The sequence below is a fragment of the Talpa occidentalis genome, unplaced genomic scaffold (genome assembly GCF_014898055.3).
Source record: "Talpa occidentalis isolate TD23 unplaced genomic scaffold, MPIMG_talOcc4v2.1 talOcc4.15, whole genome shotgun sequence".
NCBI lineage: Eukaryota > Metazoa > Chordata > Mammalia > Eulipotyphla > Talpidae > Talpa > Talpa occidentalis.
Window position 1 is genome coordinate 79,909,514 of NW_023601543.1, and position 22,711 is coordinate 79,932,224.

A 22,711-nucleotide genomic window follows, 5' to 3' on the forward strand; every position below is an offset into this window, starting at 1 on the left:
CTGTCTGATGTTAATTTGATTGTTCAACCAGTCTGAGAATACAGGGGTAGGGGAAAATCTCCCCGACACATGTAAAGTATCTTAAAGTTCCAATAGCCTATGATTCTAACAGTCTGTATCTTCTACATGATTCTTTTAAGGCCAAAAAGAAGTGTACATTTTAAGTTGAGCTGTTACTCTAGCAGGTCTTAAGAAGAGGACCAGAGGGACCCTCCCTGGTAGCACAAGATGATCCCAAAATTCATATAGAAATTCGGGCCTCCCCTGGTGGTGCAGTGGTTGAGCGCTGGGCTGCGAAGCTGCCCATGGCCTCTGCAGTGCTGGTTCAATCCCTGGATGCCGGCGAGGGTCCCACATGGCACGACAGACCTCTCCTGCTGGGCCCGCTGCTCCCCTCAGCAGTGTATTTCGTCAGTCTGCCTGTTCTGTTCCCCACTCTCGCTCTGGTGAATTCTCTCACCCTCCCGCGCTTCTAACTGTACCCAGTGCTTGTATGAATAAATAAATAAATCTTTAAAAAAAAATTCATATAGAAATTCAAGGGACCTAGAATAGTCAAAACAATATAACAAAGGTGGAGAACTCATACTTCAGGTTCAAAACTTTCCACAAAGCTACAGTAATCAAAACTGCAGTGCTAATATAAGAACAGACATTAAGATTGTAGAACAGAATTAAGAGTCTAGACCTAAAATCCTTCATATTTACGGTCAATTCATTTTTTATAAGGGTATCAAGAAAATTCAATGAGAATAGTCTTTTTTATAAATGCTTCTGGGATAAGTGGATATTCACCTACAATAGAATCAAGTTAGATACCTACTTCATAGCACACACAAAAATTAACTTAAATTGATCAGATACCTAAATGTAAACATTAAAACCATAATTCTCGTAGAAGAAAACTTTTTCATAAGAATATTTGCATTAATCAATGACTTCTGTGATTTACCAAAAGCATAAACAAAAAAGAAAAAAATAGATATATATTGGATTTCAACAAAATTAAAAGGTTTTATGTTGCAAAGGACAGCATCATGAAAGGGAAAAATTAACCCACAGAATGAGAGAGAATATTTTCAAATAATATACCTGGTAATGGATTTATATCCAGAATATTTTTTAAAACTTATAACATAATAATAAAAAGATAAATAGCTTAATTTATGAAATGGGCAGAGGATAGAGGATCTGAATAGACATTTTCTGGAAGATACACAAATGACCAATAAACACATGAAAAGATGCGTGACATCATTAATCATTAGCAAAACCCAAACCACATCAAATCAAAGTCACAATGAGAATCCATCTCACACTCACTAGTATGACTGTAATCAAAAGAATAAAAAATAACAATTCTTAGTGAGGATGTGGAGAAATAGGAATCTTTATACATGGGAGGTTAAAATGTAATGGTGCAGCCACTTGGGAAAACAGTTAGGAAGTTTCTCAAAATGTTAAACTTAGAATTATCTTATGATCTAGTAATTCCTCTTGTAGGTATACATTCAAGAGAAATGAAAACATATATCCATATAAAAACTTGTAAGTGAATATTCATAGCAGCATTGGTCATAGTAGTCAAAAAGTAGAAACAACCAAAAATATTCACCAATGATGAATGAATAAACAAAATATATTATCCATACAATGGGATATTATTTAGCAATAACAAGAAATGAAGTGCTGATTACATCCTACAATAAGGATGACACTAAAAACATTGGGCTCAGTGAAGAAGGCTGACACAAAAGATCACATATTATATGGCTCCATTTTTATAAGTGGTCCAGAACAGGCAAATCCATAAAGACAAAAAGCAAATTAGTGGTTGCCTAAGGTTAACTTAGAGATAAGGGGGTTGGAAAGGAATGGAGAGTGACTGATAATAGGTATGGGGCCATGAAAAATGTAAAATTAAATTGTGGTGATTGTTGCACCACACTGTGAATGTACCAAAACCTATTGAATTGTACACTTTAAATGAGTGAATTACAGGGTTAGTGAATTATATCTCAATAAAGCTGTTGATGTAGTGATGAATTCAGAGAGAATGATACAATCTGCTTATAAAGGCAAAATTACTTTTTGTCTATACAGTGTAAGGGACAACATCTATGCTGTGTCTTTGTTGCCACCTGGGGGAACACTGATTACATACCTGCTCCCATTCACGCTTTGTTAACTGCTCAGAAAGGCATCCATTCAATTTGCGTCCAGAGCCAATAGCAGTTGAACCCGTTCTATTTTTCTTTAGGTCAACAAGATCTTCATCAATAGTAACTGGTGGCATTAGCACAGATTTCATCTAAAAAACAAACTCATGCTTTAGCCAAATCCTCTGCCTAGTGTCCTTCAGACAGTCAGTATTCTGTCTACATTGTTGTGCTCCAACACCATGAAAAACATTTGGTCACCTTATCCAACTCACCCACCACCTTCATTTCATTGATCCACTGATCATTATAAAGTGGGCCTATTAAATTCTGATTCAACATTTTTCAACTAAGGACAATATCCTTCAAGGAAAATTTCCCATTAAAGTTTCTAAGGGACTGCAGAAGCACTGATGTCAGTGAGAGACGTGTTCTGTGGCATCATCACAGGAAATGGAAGATGCTAAGGGAAAACCAGTCTCCCTCTTTTTATACTTGATACATGGTTTATCTATACTTTATCTATACCTGATATATGGTTCTATCTAAAAGAGCTCAAAAACACCTCTTAAGAGGTGGTTGTTTTTCACTGTTGTGTTTTCCAGGAAAAATAAGAAAGTACATTTGTGTCAGAAAAGTTCTCAAAGGGGAAATAGGATGAAAACTTTGAAAGGTTTTAACTGAAATGCAGTATGGTTCCCAGTCTGAACCTGTCAGCAACTGATTATATTCTCTAATCCTAGTAACAAAGGTGATACATTTCTTTACAAAAGAAAATTTGAGCTAGCCTGAGATCTCCCCAGGGTTTGTCTTGGTGACCAAAATTAAAACCTCAGATCTAAGTATTAGGAAAAAGAGAAGAAAGCTGGAGAAAACAGCTTTATGTTTAGAGCTGACTCTAAGCCATCTTCTTCACCTGCATAATTATATTTAATCTTCCCAACAATTCAACATGGTAGGTATTTTAAGCTTCAATATATGGATAGGAGAACTGGTACTTAGAAAACCTTAGCACCTTGCCCAGTCACCCAGCCAGGAAGTAGTAGAAGTAGGATGTGAGCTAGCTAGTTACATCTGTCTGATGGCAGAGCTTCATGTATTTACTATATTTACTAGGTCACGGTGGCTTTCAACTTAGGATCTCCACAGAGCTTTCAACAAGCTCTGAATGTCTCAAAAATTCCTAGGAAGGGCTGGATACTCGGACTAACCTCAGAAAAGAAAAAGTTTTCAATCCGATCAATTGGCAGTATCTGCCGTGACTGGTGAGCACAACTGGTGTAGGGTGATAGTGATGGAGAGTAGCATTCATGGCATGTGCTTACCAGTATTTGGTAAAGTCATGTTCTGTGCTCTTGGCTAGAATCATATCCATTCATTATGTGAACACTGACTATTTCATGTTGATTGAAACATCTTATTGGCTTGACTATATGCTGATATAATGAAAAAGATGTCTTAACCTTGAGGTGGCCTTAAAATTTATTGCAACTGGTATACTTCTGAGAGTGAAAAGAGTTGCTATTATAATTACAACAGGACAACAGTGTAAATCAGCAATATGGTTATCACAGGGTAAGGTTGGAGAGGGGGCCATGTAAAATCACCACAGAATCAGGAAAAGGGTTGGAAAAACATTTCTATCCAATTTTGTCTCAGGTTAGACCTGTTTTGGTCTTAAATCTCCTAGGAGAGGGCCTCCCTGGTGGCATAGCAGGTTGAGCGCAGCGCTGTGAAGCTGTCCGCAGCCTCTGCAGCGTGGGTTTGACTCCTGGCTGGCCAGGGAGATACCCACATGGTGTGGTAGACCTCTCCTGTCTCTCCTCCTGCTCCCCTCAACAGTGCTTTCGGTCCGTCTACCTGTTCTGCTCCCCACTCTGTCTCTGGTGAATCCTCTCACCCTCCCGCGCCTCTGGCCTGTATACCAGCTCTTGCATAAATAAATAAATCTTTACAAAAAAATCTCCTAGGAGATGTTCAACAAATATTGAATACTTCCTCTCTTAGGTGCTAGGACTACATTGTAAACTAGAGAAGCAGGGGAGGAGAATAAATAAACAATAGTAGAATTTCTTAATTTTTGTAACTCATGAAGGACGTGTACATGGACCTTGGGAGTATAGAGAAGAGGACCTGACCTAGTTTGGAGGGCATGTAAGACTTTCCAGAGGAGGAGTATATTTAAGCTGTTATTAGAAGGATGAGAAGTTAGCATCATTATCATTCATATGTGTATAAAGGCGTAATGGTTCCAAACACTCTAGGTGTGATACAGATCACATTTCTGTCTCTATAAAATTAAACTCTAGCTCTAGACCCCACCTGCCTAGGCTGGTTGCTAGTAAATTATCAGCACTCATGGGTAAGAGTTTAGAGGTTTCTCATGAGGACCACATACATCCTCTGACTCAAGAGATCCCAGAAATGCTTCATGCCATGTGGCACCTCTTATACCTCTAGCCTGTGGGTTTCACTCATACAGAAGGAAGACAATTCCAGTCACTCTGCAAGGCCCAGTCAAAGGAACCCAAGGTAAGTGGGAACTTTACATGCCCCCACACAGCTACTAGGTTTTAAACATGTTCCTGTTCTGCTTCTGTTGTATTTAATATGATCATTTGGGTTTAAGATGTTTTTTAAAAATTACCTGAGTCATATGGAGTATAAGATAAATTATATCAATTAGAAAAAAATTGCTATATGATTCCACTTATAAGGCAGCTAAAGTAGTCAAATTCATAGACAGAAAATAGAACGGTGGTTGGCTGAGGCTGGAAAGGAGGGAGTTCGCGTTTAATGGACTGAGTCAGTTTGGTAAGAGGAGGAGTTCAGGGATGGATGCTGTGATGGTGGTGATGGCTCATGGCAATGCGCACTATTATGCCACTGAACTGTACACCTAAAATGGTTAAAGTGGTAAATATTATGTCTATTTTACTATAATATTAGTCTAATTTTTAAAAATCAGGTATTTTTTTGCTTTTCAAAATTATACAAAATGCCAACATTTCCTCATTTTCCCACATTCACCATGAATTGAAAAAATTTTCTACATACAGGCTTCCCAATTAGTTCTTTATCATGCAAGCATAGATTTTCTTAACTTATACTGATATTTTCAGAGTTACAATAACCACTAAAACACAAATCAACACAAACTAATAAATGAAAAGAGGTACATGTCCCAGCATAAATCTGAGATTAAATTTATACAAAGATTGTTTCTTACCTTGTTTCTTTCTATGTGGTGGAGTAAATTCAAATCTGTGGACTCTGATATTCCACCATGTATGACCAGGATTTCATTGTCAATGATTGTACCAATGGGGAGCCAGGTATAGACGTCTTCCAAGACTTGCAAGATTTTTTTCCCATGTATCTGTAAGTAAGAGTTTGTGTAAGTTCTGTTTTTCTGATAGCTTCAAGTTTATTGAATTGACCCAATGTATAGATGAAAAGCAAGTTTTCATGCCACCCAAAGGACGTCAGCATGGAATGACTAACCAACTGGCATGCACTAATCATGTCTTTTCATTTGGTATTTTTGATACTTTGACACTTTGGTGCCTTGCTGGCATCCTGAGGAAAGACTGCTCCTTCTAGGACTAGTTAAGACCTAAGGATAGTAAATAACTCCCCTTTGATATGAAAATGAGAGTGACTTCATAAGTAAAGCAACCAAGCCTTAGTCCACACTCTCAATTACCTCGTTTATAGGGTGCTCACTCTCTAGGTCAATATTCACCAGCACGAATCACCTCACAGCCAGTTATCAGGACAGGTCCTATGTCCCAGAGTCTGCTGAAATTATTCAAAGTAGCTAATCCTAAAGCTGCTTATGTTATCTTTCCCTTTCATTCCCATGGAAACCACAAAAAGGGTGCCTGCACACTTTCCCCCTCTCTCCTTGCCTTCAGAGAGATGCTGGCATTTCCCCACATGGCCCTCAGTGTGGTGTGGTGCGCTACCTGTCTTCAGGGATTTGCGAATTAAAAACATCTTCCTTCATGTTTTTAAGCAGGGATAGTCATTTCCTTGCCTGTGTGTTTTATCAAACACAAATCCTGAATACCTTTAAAACAATGGAATATGTTGGTACTTATGTTCAAATGTACACAGAAGTCACAATGAAAAGGTCTGGTTTATATAAAGTACATAGAAGAAAACACAGGCGGGCCTCCCCGGTGGCGCAGCGGTTGAGCGCTGGGTTGCGAAGCTGCCTGCAGCCTCTGCAGCCGGTTCGATCCCCGGCTGCTCCCCGGCCACCAGAGGAGGGTCCCACATGGCGCGCAGACCTCTCCTGCCGCCCGCTGCTCCCCTCAGCAGTGTACTTCGGTCCTTCTGCCTGCTCTGCTCCCCGCTCTGGCTCTGGTGAATTCTCTCACCCTCCCACGCTTCTGACTGTACCCAGTGCATGTATCAAACAAACAAACAATAAATAAATAAATAAGACATGCCTCTAGAAAATTAAAAAAAAAAAAAAAAAAAAAAAAAAAAAAAACACAGGCAAAATACTCTGCAACATTGGCTTCAGGGATGTCTCTGGCACTCCTCTAGAGTGGCAAGGGAAGCAAAAGCAAAGATAAACCAATGGGGCAATGTCAAATAAAAAGCTTCTGCATGGTGAAAGAAACTGTCATTAAAACAAAAGGACAATTTACTGAATGGGAGAATATATTTGCACATCTTACATCTAACAAGAGGCTAATATCCAAGATCTAAAAAGAACTCTCATACAATTCAACAAGAAAATAAATAACCCATAAAAACGGGCAGAAAAGCTACATACACTTCTCACAAGAGACATACAGATGGTCAACAGACACATAAAAAAATGTTCATCATCACTTATCATCAGGAAAAAACAAATCAAAACCACAATGAGATACCACCTAACACCTATGAGAACGGTCCACATCAAAAAGACCAGTAACAAGTGTTGGTGAGGGCATGGATATAAAGGAACCCTCATATACTGTTGCTGGGAATGTAGACTAGTCCATCCTCCATGAAAACAGTACGGAGGTTTCTCAAAACATTAAAAACAGATCCACCATATGATCCAGCAATCCCTTTCCTAGGTATGGAGCCAAAGAATGCAAAAACACTAATTTGATGGGATATACGCACTTCTATATTCACTGCAGCACTATTTAAAATAGCCAAGTTATAGAAACAATCTAAGTGTCCAAATATAGATGAGTGGATAAAGATGTGGTGTATGTACACAATGGAATACTACTCAGCTATAAAAAATAAAGAAATCTTGCCATTTGTAATAACATGGATGAAAATGCAGATCATACTAAGCAAAATTAGTCAAAAGAAGAAAGACAAATACTGGATGATTTTACAACTTTGTGGAATTAAAAAAACAAAGTAAAGGAACAGACAAAAACAAACCAGAAAAAGACCCATGAAACCTGACTGCAGCACTGAGAAAGCAGGTGGGGATAGAAGCAAAGGGGGGAGGGGTTCTAATGGACTATGATGGAAGATTATCAGGGCTTTGGTGGTGGGAGTGAGGTGATAATATACATTTGTAGATTTGTAGAGGTATGAATCTATACTCCTAAAACTTATACAGTGTTGTAAAATAATGTCACTTCAATAAACATAATTAGAAAAAAAAATATTGGTTTAGACAGGAAAAACAATTAGGCCTCAGTCATGGCCAGGGCTTTCTGCTATGCTTTTATTTTTATTGGTATGGATTCTGAGTAGCTCACCCCTCGTGCTACTTGAAGGCTCCTTTTTTACTTCTATGTATAAATAGTAAAGTGAATGTAAGAAAGAGGGGGATATGAATCTTACCTTATATTTATGTAAAATCTCCTTTGTAAAGCCATACCTGGAAAAAAAAAAACAATGGGAATTATTTTTTAAAGATTTATTTTTATTTATGTATACAAGAACTGGGGTGTAGGCCAGAGGTGGGGGGTGGTGAGGGGACCCATCAGAGACATAGTAGGGAACAGAACAGGCGGACCTGCCAAAACACACTGCTGAGGGAAGCAGAGAGTGAGACAGGAAAGGTCTGCTGCGCCATATGGGTTACCTCCCTGGCCAGGGATCCAACTCGTGCTGCAGTGGCTTGTGATAGCTTGATAGCTCTGAGACATTAATCCCTGTGCCACCAGGGAGGCCCCTCCAATGGGATTTAAAATATTTAATTAAATGTTGATAATTCTTACTACATGAGCTATGCAAAAAGGGAGCCCTGGACATCTAATTATCACAAGTATCAAGAACTCAAGTAAGTAGACGTCAGTGGAAACTGACAACTACTTACTCAAGTATTTGTTCAGCATGATGAGAAAGAACAAAAGCAGCCAATAACATCATCCCTATCTTCAAAGAGCATATAGTATAATTGGGGAAAGAAGATAAATTTTCATAAAACAATTACAAGGCAACTTAAGAAATGTGGTGGGCACTGGTTATGTAAATGCAAGTATTCAGAGAACTGTGCTGTGGTAGCTGGGGGAAACTGTGAGAGAATGCCTTTCATTTAGATAGAATTTCTCAGACTGCCTCTGTCTTAGAGAAAGTGGATAAGGGGTTGGAGGGGAAGACTAAGCAAAAACAGAGAAAAGCCTAAAAGGTAACAAGTTGACTATACTGTCTCTGATATAGTTCACATAATGGTTTTGAAGACTTTAATAGAATGTGTCAGGAATTTTAATGCCTGAATAATAGTCTCTAAGGGAGATTTAATGAGATGGAAACTTTTTTCAATAAACAGTATGTATATTTAATAACCAACATGGTGAGGCTAGGACACAGCATACTCACTCCAGGTTTCCATGTAAATCATGTCATGTCAGACTTCTACAGCATAACATGCTCTCCGAGATGAAGACAGTCCTGCACTCACCAAAGGACCTTGCAGTCCTCACATTTCTTGCCTCCATGAAACACTAATACAGCTGACAACACCATCCTTCTGAAAAACTTCTTTTCTTGGATTGTGTGACAGTACACCCTCTTGGTTTTCCTCCTACCTGTCTGACTGTTCTGATTGCCTTTGCAAATTCTCCTCTACCCAGCCATAAATGTTGACTCATCATATTTGAAAAACCATCTCAATGTATGTCTTCTCTACTAGATGTAAACTCTATGAGGACAGGAACTGTGCGTCTTTCACTAACCATTGTACGCATACATATGATTAGGTAACTGAATAAATGAAAGGATAAATGGCATGCCCAAATAAATATACTGAGCTATATGATATATAATGGATCTCTGATAATAGTCTTCAGACTTCTTCCTTCATAATCTTTGCTTTCACATTTGAGAATCAGAATCAAAAGTCTGTACTTGGGCCAAGTGTCAAAACTACCCAAAATACAAAACTAATCTGTTGCTGAGTTTTGCTCAAGGTACCCCAGAGTGCAGACAAAAAGTATGAAACATGCCATGCCTTCTACTTCTCTTAGCAATTTTTTTTCATAAAACAAGAAATTGTTTTTCATAAAATAAGAAATTTTAAAAAGACAGAAAAAGACAGGAAAAAAAGAAGAGAAGGAGGAGTTGAAGGAGGGGGAAGAGGAAGGGGAAAAAGAAGGAGAAAGGGGAACATTGATATGTGCTAGGCCTGTCAGCAAAAATTGGTAAATCATTCAACTAATCTTTATTCCTCAACTCTCCAGTGAGTCAGATAGTTGAAATGCTATGTCACAGCTGTTCTCAAATATGTTTATGAACAACTATGCCAGAAGCAATCACCATGTCATAAAAAATATACACATCACTGAAAAACATAGTACTAGTTGCAGAGACAACATCTGAGGCAAGCCAAAAGAGTAGCAAAAGAATGATTCCATCTAATTCTGCTAATAGACCCTACCACACTTTCGAACCTGGCTTGACACATCTGTCCAACACACAATTTGACCTGGGAAAGCTGGAAGGAAGATCAGAAATGGAAGAAAAGAGAGGAAAGGAACTTCAGAGCAAACTGTACTCAGGTGAGGAAAACAGGGGTAAGAATTGGGGTCTTCCATGAGATCCCCCTTGTCCCTACTCTTCTACATTCACCTCTCTTTGCTAGGAACTACACATGGCAGCATTTTCCAGAATGGGTAACAAAAGAGGAAATCTAAAGGTCTAGGTTACCTCAAATTCATCAGGAAATCTTCATGGTTCCCTCTGTTCAAATGCATGTCATTGGGATAGACAAGAAAACTCACAAACAGGATCATGAGAATTTCTATGGAATTTTTTCCTCGATCTACAAAATCACCATTAAAGACATAGGGGTTGCTTCCTGAGGGGAGACCATTCTGTGGAAAGAGAAAAACAAGCAGTTAAAAGAAAGCACCTTTAAAGTAAGACTTTGTACTTAATATCTTTGTAAATATGGAGTAAAGAGGCTGAGTGAGTTCTTCCACTGAGAAAAATCTGCTCACTTGCTGAGTGTTTCAGTCTTTCAGAGCAGGCATCTCCTACAAGGGACCTCGGAAGTGAAGAATTAGTTTGGCAGGCCTCCCCGGTGGCACAGCGGGTTGAGCGCCATGCTATGAAGCTGTCCACGGCCTCTACAGTGTGGGTTCAATTCCCGGCCAGCCAGGGAGATACCCACATGGTGCAGCAGACAAGAGATTGTCTCTCCTGCTGCTCCCCTCAGCAGTGTCTTTGATCTGTCTGCCTGTTCTGCTCCCTGCTGTCTCTGGTGAATTCTCTCACCCTCCCACACCTCTGACATGTACCCCAGCTCTTGTATAAATAAATCTTTAATTAAAAAAAAAGAATTAGCTTGGCACAGGAAGATGGAGGGGAGAAGGGATTGCCCATTCTAGTGCTATCAAAAATGGCTGGTCTCATTGGAAAGAGAGTAACTTCTACCCGAGAAGAAATACTGAACTAAGCCAAAATTCCATTCCAATGGGTCCTACATTTAACTTCTCTGGGCTGTGATCTCCTCAATTTGCAAAAGGGGATGATACTATATCCCTCCATATCCAATGAGAGCATGGATATGACAGGACCCAGGAAAGGATAAAGTACCATGCAACTGTGAGCAGGACTGACATTTCACAAGACATACTGATACTATCACACCAAGTGCTCATGTGGGTGTGTATTCTGTCTTCTCACTGATCAAGCTTTATTAGTTGTTAAATATTTGGATCATTACTCCTGAATATGAGCTAATAATTTTGAAATACAGTGTTAGCATGAAAAAGAACTGGGATCAGGTCAAAGGTAAGGTCTTTATAACACCCATTGATTTGTTTGCTTCTATACTACAAAACTCTAAAATAAAACACACATAGTAGCATCGTTACATTTTCTCAATATCTCACCTGAGAGGGAAATGATGGAGTGAAGTTCTATTGCATAGTAAGATAAATTCAAGTGCTTAAGAAGTACATTACAAAAGAAAAAAATTTAAGTACTCATATTTCCAAATGTACGTCCTCCTTCAAAAAAGTTACCTTCAGGAAATAATATACAATTCTAGTTACACTAATCTTTTGCAAGCTATTTTCAAATTCCCCTTTTGTTAGATTTCAGGCTATATAAGAAAATATATTAATTTATACTCAGTGGCCCAGAATTTATATACATTTTAAATTGTTCATACCGATATAATAAGGAGTTAAAAATATATAATACATGTTGCAACATATAACTTAGGTATTCCAAAAATCATTATGCAATTTAATAGGTGAGGAAGGCAATTAGAAACAAACAAATAAGCAAGCCTCATAGAATGTTCCTGTTCTCTAGTGCAGCTCCACTATTACCCAGATATACTTGGACAAGTTATTTAATATTCACAAATTATAGTTTCCTTATCTGTAAAATGGGGATCATAACTTCCATACTTACCACACAGGGCTTCGTTGAAATTCAAATGAGATTATGTATATAAAATTGCATGAAAACCATAAATAAAGCACCATACAAACTGAGATTCATTTTATCATGACCTCTGTTATTTCTGATTTTAACATCCCATAATTTTACATTTTCTTATATATTAATTCATAAAATCTCACTCACGCTGGGCTGAGAGAGTATGAACCATCTGCAAAAATATAGGCTATTGCTTATCAAAACAAAGAAAAGGGGAAGGATTCTGCATTTCTAATACTCTGCTTTCCCACAGCCTTCTGCTAGCTGGGATAAGTAAACTGGAGCAGTCTGAGGGGTGTCAGAGGCCACAAGCTATGGCAGGATGTACAGGCCTGAAGGGGGACAGAGGAGCAGCAGCAGAGAGCCCCAGGGTGAGAACATGGGAGACAGGCCTGAGGGGACCCATGGACTTCTTGATTAAAGGGAAGCCCTACTTCTGCTTGGGGAGGGGGAGCTATATCTTACTAAAATAAATATAGGAGAACTTCTTTATATCTTTGAAGCCAAAAGAACACTAACACTGGCATTTAGGGGCACCTAGAAACGTAGACTTCCTCTTACACTCTTGATGCGGAAGTAAAAACTGTTGTGCCTCTGACGATGGAGATGCTTAACCTAGCTTAAGCAGGAAATAGAAAATGGAAATAACCTTTTTTCTACTTCATGAGATTCTGTAACCAGAGAGAGGTAGACCAATCAAATTTGCTAAAATCCTGTCCACTGATGAGAGAAGAGGAGACAGAGGACAACTTTGTTTTTAAAATAATAAGAGGGCCATAAAATAAAGAAAGGTAATAATTTGGCATTAAAAATACACCACTCAAATTTAAAATACCAATAGACTAGAACTAAAGGAAATAGTTGCTTAAAAATACATTATTGACCTGAGAGAGCAGGCAGATGAAAAATCACTCTCACAGAGCAAAAAGCAGTATGACAGAAATCATGAGGAAATGAGTAAGAAATTAGAGTTTAGAGCCAAGAGGACTAATATGCCAATAATAAGCATCCTGGAATCAGGAAAAAGGAACAGATGGAGAAGAAGCAATTATTACATAAATAAGAGAGGGAATTTTCTATGGTTATAAAAAGACTTCAGCCTGAAGTATGAAAGAGCTCATGACTCCTATGCTCTGTTGATGGAGAAAAAAATACCCCATTACCTGGTAGAAATCTTAGAAGTGGCCAAACAAAAAGAACAAGTTACAAAGGGAAAAGAGCCTGGCATCCAACTTCTCAAGTGCAATAGTGGGAGGAAAAAGGGTAGAAGAAAATGTATAAATTAAAAAGAGAAAAGGACTGTGAACCAAGAATTCTATATTGACCTAAACATCATTAACTTCTTAGTCTGATAGAAAATATTTGCAGATCTGTAAGTGATCAAATACCACCAATACAAATGTTCTTCCGATAGAAGAAAGATATATGTAAATAGGTCGTGATCTAGTACCATGAAAACAATGAACATGCACTGTTTATTGTGTACTAGACACAATTTCAGGTGCTAGAAATACAAAAGTAAACATTACAAAGTTCCTATATTCAAGATTCAGAGAAAACAACATCCACATATCTCAGAGGAAAACATTCAGGGAAATATTCTAACCAAATAACAGCAGTAACACTAAAAAGTACTTGAGTCATAGGAAGACCAAGAGGAAATAATACAGATGTGAACAACAAACCTTGCTTGAATATAAGTCACAGATAAAAGAAACATACTAGAAATGAAAACCCAATAATGGTCAAGAATTAAAATTATGGCATGAGCAATAGCTAGGATTTGCTGGGGAGGTAAGGGAAGAAAATGAAAATTTTCTACATACCTCATCTGAATGAAGGGACATACATGGAAAGTGTGAAAATAAGTGCATTTAATCTTACCATAGGACAGAAAGGAAAGGAGTGGAAGCATAAGGTTATAGCTAGTTGAGAAATATACACACATACATTATTTATTAGAAATCTCATGAATGGGAAGATAATCATTCAGGAATGGACAAGTACAATATAAGTGCCAAAGAAAACAATAATAAAAACGCAAACTGCACCGAGACAGCAAAAACAAAAGAATAATGAACAAAAAGGGAAATAATAAAGTTGAATAAAAGGTCATTTTTCAAAAACATCTATTGTGATACTAACCATGAATATTCAATGTGAATGGGTTAAATTCTTCCTTCAAAATACAAAGCTTTTTTTTTTTTTTTTTTTGTGGGACCCTCGCCAGTGGCTAGGGATCGAACTGGCGCTGCAGAGGCTGCGGGAAGCCTTGCAATTGAGTGCTCAACCGCTGCGCCAGGGGGCTCCGTGGTAGTGTAAGGGGTTAAGACGCAACCTATGAAGCTGTCACAGACACTGCAGCAGCACGAGTTCGATCCCTGGCCAGGGAGCAACCCACATGGTGCAGCAGACCTCTCCTGACTCACCCGCTGCTCCCCTTAGCAGTGTATTTCAGTAGATCTGCCTGTTCTACTCCCCACTCTGTCTCTGGTGAATCATCTTGCCCCCCCTTCTCACTCCCCGACCTCTGGCCTGTACCCCAGTTCTTGTATACATAAATAAATCTTCAAAAAAAAAAATAAAATATCAAGCTTACCAGACTACATTAAAATTAAAACTCAGGTATATATAGCTTATGAGAAATACACATGAAAAAAATAAAGGGAGGTTAAAAACAAGGTAGATGAAACAAAAAGAAAGCAAAAATGCAAATATTAATACTAGACAAAGTGGAATTTAAGATTAAAAGTGCTAAACAGGATCACAAATCAACATCACATCACAATAAAAGACACTTTATGAAGAAGATACAATTCATGAACTTGTAGTAGATTCAGAAAGAAATTGCTTAAAATATAAAGATAGTGAGGGGCCTCCCTGGTGGCGCAGGTGGTTGAGCACTGCACTGTGAAGGTGTCCGCAGCCTCTGCAGCGCCGGTTCAATCCCGGCTGGCAGATGAGAATCCCACATGGCGCGGCAGACCTCTCCTGTCTCTCCCGCTGCTCCCCTCAGCAGTGTATTTCGTCAGTCTACTTGTTCTGTTCCCCGCTCTGTCTCTGGTGAATCCTCTCACCCTCTCGTGCATCTGGCCTATACCCCAGTTCTTGTATAAATAAATATTTAAATATATATATATATATATAGATAGTAAAATATTCAGGTTAAATTATTAGTTTAAATAATATCCACAGATTCTTTGAAGCCTAATTTGCAATCTCTTGAAGGATAATTTGCTACCTCTTGAATGTGGGCTTAGTGGTTTGCTTCTGATGAATAGAAAAAAGCAGACGTGATAGTAGGCAACTTTGCCCACTAAGCCCTAAAAGACACTGAAGCTTCCTGCCTGCTCTAGCTCACACTCTCCCTCCCTCTCTCTGGGAGCACTCACTCTGGGGAAGGCCAGCTACTACACAGAAAGGACACTCAGGTGCCCTGTGGAGAGGCTCCTGTGCCTGTTCTGCTAACAGCCAGCAAGGAAGCAGCAATGCTGTGCCTGTGGCCACGAGTCAGCAATCTGGGAAAGCACCGTCTAGCCCCAGGCAACCTTTCTGGATGACTGCAGCTCTGGGCCATGAGTTTGTGCCTCATGAGAGACCTTAAGACAGAACCACCCAAATTTCTGACCCACAGAAATTGTAATATACTAAATGTAGTTTTTTAAAAAAAAAAAACCTTCTTTTTCTTTTTTTTTTTTTTTTAAGATTTTATTTATTTATACAAGCACTGGGTACAGTCAGAAGCGCGAGAGGGTGAGAGAATTCACCAGAGCCAGAGGGGGAAGCAGAGCAGGCAGAAGGACCGAAGTACACGGCTGAGGGGAGCAGCGGGCGGCAGGAGAGGTCTGCGCACCATGTGGGACCCTCCTCCGGTGGCCAGGGAGCAGCCGGGGATCGAACGGGTGCTGCAGAGGCTGCGGGCAGCTTCGCAGCCCAGCACTCAACCACTGCGCCACCGCCACCGGGGAGGCCCACTAAATGTAGTTTTAAGCCACCAAGTATTGGGATAATTTTTACACAGCAGTATATAATACTCATAGTTAAACATAATAGAAAAGTAAATCTGTAGAAAAACTGAATATATAGCCAATGAAGTTAGTTTAACAGACACATGAAGAACTTTGCCACCTACAAATAGAGAATACAAAGAGCTTTTTCATACATCCAAGAAGCCTTTATGGGAATCAATCATGTATTTCATTTCAAAGACCTCCTTAACAAACTGAAAATAAGAAACATTTCATAGTGTACATTCCCATAACATAATTCAATACAATTTAAAATAAATAATAAAAATATGATTTAAAAAGTCTGGCTCCTGGAATTAAAATCCTTGAAAAATAAAACGTATAGTCTTGAAAAATAAAACATATAATCTTAATAATCATTGGATTAAAGAGGAAGTAAAAGCAAAATTACACGTTCAATAGAAGGCCCAACTAAAACTATAATTAGGAAAGATTTGTAAACTTACATGCCTTCATTATTAAAAATGATACACATGAAAATTAGTATTCATCTTAATAAGTTAGAAAAAAGAACAGTAAGATCAAAGATAAAAGGTGAACTTCCTGAAATAGAATGCAAACAAAAAAGATAAGATATAAATCCAATCTTCGACACAACCAAAAAAACCAATAAAGATGATAATCTCATCATGAACCTGATTGAGGATAAATAAAAAACAAAGAATGAAAAAATATGTAAGATTAAAGATTAGGAAAAAAGACAAAGATTGAGAAATAAAGAAGTATATATGTGAGTAAAGAATATATATCTATGGTGATACACTTTTACAACTAGAAAAATGGAAGATATCCTTGAAAATTAGAAACCACCATAACTGATTCGAAAGAAGTAGAAAACTTGAATAGTACATTGATTCCAAGTTGCTTAGAACAGAGTTCTATCTCAATTTTCAAGAGCAAATCATTTTAATGTAATTTAAGCCATGATTCCCATCCTTGGCTGCATATTAGAGTTACTTGGGGAGCTTTTATTTTTTTAATTTTTAAAATTTTTAAAAATTTATTTATTTATTTATTTTACATCATTGCTCATTTTTAAACAATATTTGCTTCCCCCCCCCCCTTGGGGAGCTTTTAAACATCACCAGGTGTTCATCAGAATCTCTGGGAATGGTACACGTGCAATATTTTTTTTTAATTCCTTGGGTGATTACAACATACAGCAAAGTTTGAGAAGCAGGGACTTTATTCCAAACCACAGAAAAAGATGAAAATCTCAATTCATTTCATGAAACCAGCATAAACTTTCTATAAAATCTGAGAAAGGCATTCAACAGATAAGATGAGGAGTTAAATCTCCTGGAACTGAGTCTCTAGTATATTTAGGCTTCTGGCTACTAAGATTTTTTGGGGTTTCTTTTAAAGAAGCAAAAACTGCTGTTATAATTCATCCTTTACTTAGTTCCAATAAACCAAACCCTCAGCTTTATTCTGCAATTGATATAAAACAAACTATCTATGACATGGAAGTGAGGTTGATAAATACAGACAACCCAGAGTAACTATAACTCTCAACAGCATCCAGATGGCATGCAGGGGAAAGAACAGACTACAATTAACTTGAATACAGATAAAAACAAGACATTACCCTATATTCTCACCTATTTCCTACTGAACCATTTTACAGCAGACATCTGGAAGTTATCCTAATATTTAATAACCTATGGGTTTCAATTCCTCATTTAAAAAATTTTTACTTCTTTTGAAATCCTATTTTAGAGGGTTGTTTTTCTGAATGCAACATACTACGTTAATGTCAAAAGGAAAAGAACTGATTGCTGTGGCAATGTGAAACATCTCAGTGACAGAAAAAAAGAAGCATTTAATGATCTTCACAACTGAGAAATTATGGGCACTGTGGATAGAGGATAGTGGGGAAGACAGAAAGAAAAGAAAACAAGGTAGTGTGGCATCAGTATGGTACTCACAGGGTTAAGAGTTAATTAGCTTCTCCCTCTCCATGCTTGTTTCAGTTTCAGGAGGTCTTCACCCACAGCATCAATTTAACAAACTAATTTCCCAATACTTGATCTGAAATTTCAAGCTTTCTATTCCACAAGACAAAATGTCTTATAATTTTAGCAAGGTTAAGACTCTGAATGAAGTATTTCAAATTGGTCACTCTAACGAAGCAAAAGTGGCTGATTAAAATTAACCTTTCAGAAAGTAAAATCTAAAATTATGACCTAACTAATGTTATGTAAATTGCTTCACTTGATGATATTTGAAGCCATATAAAGTTGAAATGCCCTTTTAGCAAAGGTTGGTCATGGTTAACAATGTGGCACCCAGAGGAAAGAATTCTTTTCAAACCCAGGAAAGACTGTGCACTGGAAATCTTTAGCTTAGTCTTCAGGTACTAAATGATAGTTTTAATGGACAAGCAAATACTAAGGAAACCAAAATCTCAAAACAAATGATCAAAACAATCATTGACATGAATCCTGTCATTTACTGCAATGAACTATAATAAGTGTGTGAGAATAAAATCTTTTACAATCCTCCAAAACTTTCCTTCATGATTTACTAAATTACTAAAATTCTTTGAAGGGATTGTCTTAAATGTCACCTCCTCCAAGAAGTCTTCTGTGATGTTAGGTGCCCATCCAATGTGCTCCCTTGAAGCCTGTACTTATCCCAATCATAGTAACATATCCCATCCTCAATTATCTTTTAATTAGTTGACCTTCCTCTCTAAACTGTGATATCAAAAACTGCATCTTAAGTCATTCTGAATTCCCAGCCCTAAGCCAAGAACCACAGGCATAACGGATGTTTAATAAATATATGTGAAATGAGGGTCTCCCCGGTGGCGCAGCGGTTGAGCACTGGGTTGCGAAGCTGCCCGCAGCCTCCGCAGCGCCGGTTCAATCCCCGGCAACCGGGTGAGGGTCCCACATGGCGCGCAGACCTCTGCTGCCGCCCGCTGCTCCCCTCAGCAGTGTACTTCGTCCATCTGCCTGTTCTGCTCCCCGCTCTGGCTCTGGTGAATTCTCTCACCCTCCTGCACTTCTGACTGTACCCAGTGCTTGTATAAATAAATAAAATCTTTAAAATAAATAAATATATGTAAAATGAACTTTATATTACATCTTATATCTTCCCACAGTTTTTTTTTTAAGATTTATTTAAAATAAATAAATTCAGAAATCAGAAACCCGATCATTTCCTGAAGCAATCAATCGATTACTTAGGCCATAGTTACGCACCTGCTAGAATCTCTGAGCATGCAACCTTTGTATCTAATGCCACAAAGAGAAATCCATCACCACCAACCTCTCTCATTTCAAGATCTTCTTCCTTTCCTCCTTTCCTGGTCTATTACTTTTCTCTCAACTAATTTTTTTTTTTTTAAACAAACTCTCAACTTCCTATACTAGAAGCATTGCTGAAAAGAATTTGGCAGGTCAATGAAGCTTACTCCTTTAAACATTAAGGTACTTTTAACATTATTTTAACCATTTTGTTTGGGAGTTTGGGAAATATACCATTTGTTCTCTTTACTTCTTAACAGCATGTACACTACAGAACGTGAAGCTTTTTGACCATGCAGGCTCATCAATCTACCATTCTCTCAGGTACATCTGAGAAATAGGACACATGCTTTCGTATATAACACTACCTCGCCCAGACAGCAAACTTGTAGTTTTTGTGTCAGATAAAGCTTTGTTTGTTTGTCTGTCAAATGATGCCTTGTTGAAACATTTCCCTTTGTAGCTCTTAACTGGCTGCGCACTCCACAGCACTACTGTTGATGTCACCCATGATGTGATGGCCAGTGGTGGCCGTCAACACTGCAGCTCTCAGACTGAACGGTACCCAAGATCTCTTGAATGGTGCCAGAAAGTCCTTTAGCTAAAGATCAGTGCTGCATCTGTTGGGCTATGTTGACAATTTCATCAGAAGTGATACTTCCACTGTGCTTAAAGTTTTTACGCTTCTGTCTTGTCTCTTGGTGGTTCCTTGAGGGTTTTGATGATGAGGGCAGAGGCTGACAGGACCACCTCAATCTGGGCCTGTTCTTTTTTAAAAAAAAAAAAAAAAGATTTATTTTTAATTTATACAATAGCTGGGGAACAGGCCAGAGGCGTGGGAGGGTGAGAGGATTCACCAGAGACAGAGTGGGGAGCAGAATAGGCAGACTGACTGAAAGCACTATTGAGGGGAGCAGCAGGCAAGACAGGAGAGGTCTGCCATACCATGTGAGAATCTCCCTGGCCCGCTGGGAATCGAACCCAGCACTGTGGACAGCTTCACAGCGCTGCACTCAACCCACTGCGCCACCGGGGGAAGGCCCTGGGCCTATTCTTAATAGCAGTTTCACTGCCATCCTCAGACCCTTCCTATTACCAGTTGCCTTGGCGATGTCACCAACAACTTTTTTGGAGACATACCAAGGGAGCCAATCTTAGAGGCCAGGGCAAAAGTGGCACCAACTTCCCCACCGGTGTACCTCAGGTACATGACTTTGATATCATTGGGGCTGAATGCTGTGGGAGAACTGTGGGGTCTACAATGGTATAAGGAAAAAAATTTAGTAAAAAAATTTAAATAAAAGAAAATGAAAAAATTAAAAATGGGACAGAAAACAGCAAAATGCTGACTTTTGCAAGTTAGAGATCACCATTCAGCATAGCAGCTTACACGCCTGTGCCCTACCCTTCCACTTCCAGCCTTTACCTAAGGACATTTACTACCTGCAGCTAAGTGACATGACATAATGGCAAGCTCACCAGATCATTCTCCCTTCTCAGACACCATTAACCACACTGTCTTTCCAGTTTTGTAAAGTGGAACCTTGCTGTCATCAATGGTCTTCTCTCAGTTTTCCTTTTTAAATGAGGCAATTTCAAGATTCTGGTATATGTGATTCATCCTAAGATGAATTTTACCTGTTCCTCTCTCAAGCCTGCTAAAATTATACTGTATGGCTCTTCCAGATTTCTGCTTTCCAAACATCCCTCTTAGGTCCCTCTACCCAAATCCATCCCAGATCATAGTGCCTTACTCTTTCATTGTGGGGTTCTCAACCTCCACTTCTGAACACAGTCATTGGTTAACTCAAAATATTTCTTGCCTTCATGTGAATGCTATATTTTCACCTTTAGTTCTTTTTACAGCACCTCTTACCACCCACCTCCTCCTGTTCAATCTTTACATTAGCACCTTCCAGCTTTATATGTTCCATACAGTTTTGGCAACATAATTAAAGAAACATGTTGAAATTCTCTTTTCTGCCTACTCCAGAGTCCTTCCCCTAATCACACCTTAATATGTTCAAGTACCTCTCAAGGAATTTTCTTTTCAAAATGCCTTGGAAGTGACTTTTCCCATTTAATTTTCTCAACTATTTCCCCTTTAATATGTTTCCCAAAACTCTAGATAAATAACTGCCAAATTTTGTGTTGTGGTTGCTCTTCACATATTCCTCCTTCCTCAAATTGTGATTGTCAACAATAGCAGGAATAAATTCTGCACATTTACACAGCATTGTTGCAACATCCCATTCCCCAAACTGCAATCCTTCGGTGTCCTCTCACCAGTCCATTCTTCCACCTCTCCCACAGCTTTCTAGTTTAGCCAGCGTGATCCCTATTTCATGGTAAATAAACTCCCTTCTGCTTTCAACTCATTCAGAAAGCCTTCCCCTTGGAGGGCTGGGCCTCTCTTAAGCACACTGCTGGGCTCCTGGCTCTGCTGTTCTCTGGAAGGAAAGGAGCCATTCCTCCACAGAATGGCTACCTCAGGATCAGGAGCAGGGAAGATTCCTCTTTCCCCTCAGAGCTACAAACAGCCTTAGGTAAAAGCTTCTCCTCCTTCCAGGCCCATGACCTCTGACTAGACTTCCTTCCCCTCGTCCTCCTGTCTTGGCCCCATGGCCAACTCATTTAAAATACTTGGTTCCGCATCCTTGACCTCCTCGTCTCCAATATTCTCTTGCATTTACTTTAGCTGCCCATATTGTGGGCTCCCCCTTGGACCCACTCATCCCCTAGACCTACTACTCCCCTTACAAGTTCCCACCTTCTTGCTTCCTAAGACCCTCACCCCAGTTAGCCAACTCCCTGGGGTCAGAAAGCACCAATCCTTTAATCCTCCCATTTCTCCATTAACTGGTGCATCCTGGCTTCTCCCTGCCAAGCCTGGGTTCTGTGGGTGATCTCTGGAATTGTTCTTTTGCCAGCACTCTAAGCTTCCTGCCAGAAAACTTTGCTGGACTTGCTGATACCAACCTACTATCTGGGCAGCCTCCTATTTCCTCCAAACATCACTCATCCCTCTGCTTATCATGCTCTAGATGCTTGCTTAGGCCTCATGCAACCTCAACTGAGTCTCGTAGGTGCCAGCTCCATTTATTCACTCTTGGCTTGATCTGCCTTATTCCCTTCTAAGCTTCTATCTGAATGAATGAAATGAAAACCTTGCATTTCTCTTATAAATATTAGATAATTTTTTGATATTTATATTATTTTATCCACAAAATAATCTCCTATGGGGTGGAAGCTCAAGAATATCACAGTCAATTTTTTAAAAATGTGGTTCATGGAGATTATGTGGCTTATCAAGCTCTCACAGACTTCAAAAAGTAGAACTGATTAGCCATTGTAATAATCTGAATATATTTTCTTTCATCCCAGCTAAGACATCTATGCTGTG

At 38.9% G+C, this 22,711-nt stretch overlaps 1 protein-coding gene and 1 pseudogene across 6 annotated transcripts in view; both read right to left on the reverse strand.

The window, feature by feature from the left end:
- The window catches only part of PPEF1 (protein phosphatase with EF-hand domain 1), a 124,166-nt gene that overhangs the window by 32,763 nt on the left and 68,692 nt on the right, over positions 1-22,711 (reverse strand). For all 6 annotated transcript variants that reach the window (XR_008552039.1, XM_037512642.2, XM_054695821.1 and 3 more), the window contains 4 exons: positions 10,281-10,447; positions 7,974-8,010; positions 5,389-5,538; positions 2,165-2,311 (listed from right to left, as the gene is read on the reverse strand). Coding sequence is in view for 5 of the 6 variants with exons in the window: in XM_037512642.2 (XP_037368539.1) it covers positions 2,165-2,311; positions 5,389-5,538; positions 7,974-8,010; positions 10,281-10,447 (501 nt within the window). In the remaining variant the exon portion in view is untranslated. The remainder of the gene's footprint in view (positions 1-2,164; positions 2,312-5,388; positions 5,539-7,973; positions 8,011-10,280; positions 10,448-22,711) is intronic.
- LOC119246396 (60S ribosomal protein L12-like) lies at positions 10,410-21,052 on the reverse strand (annotated as a pseudogene).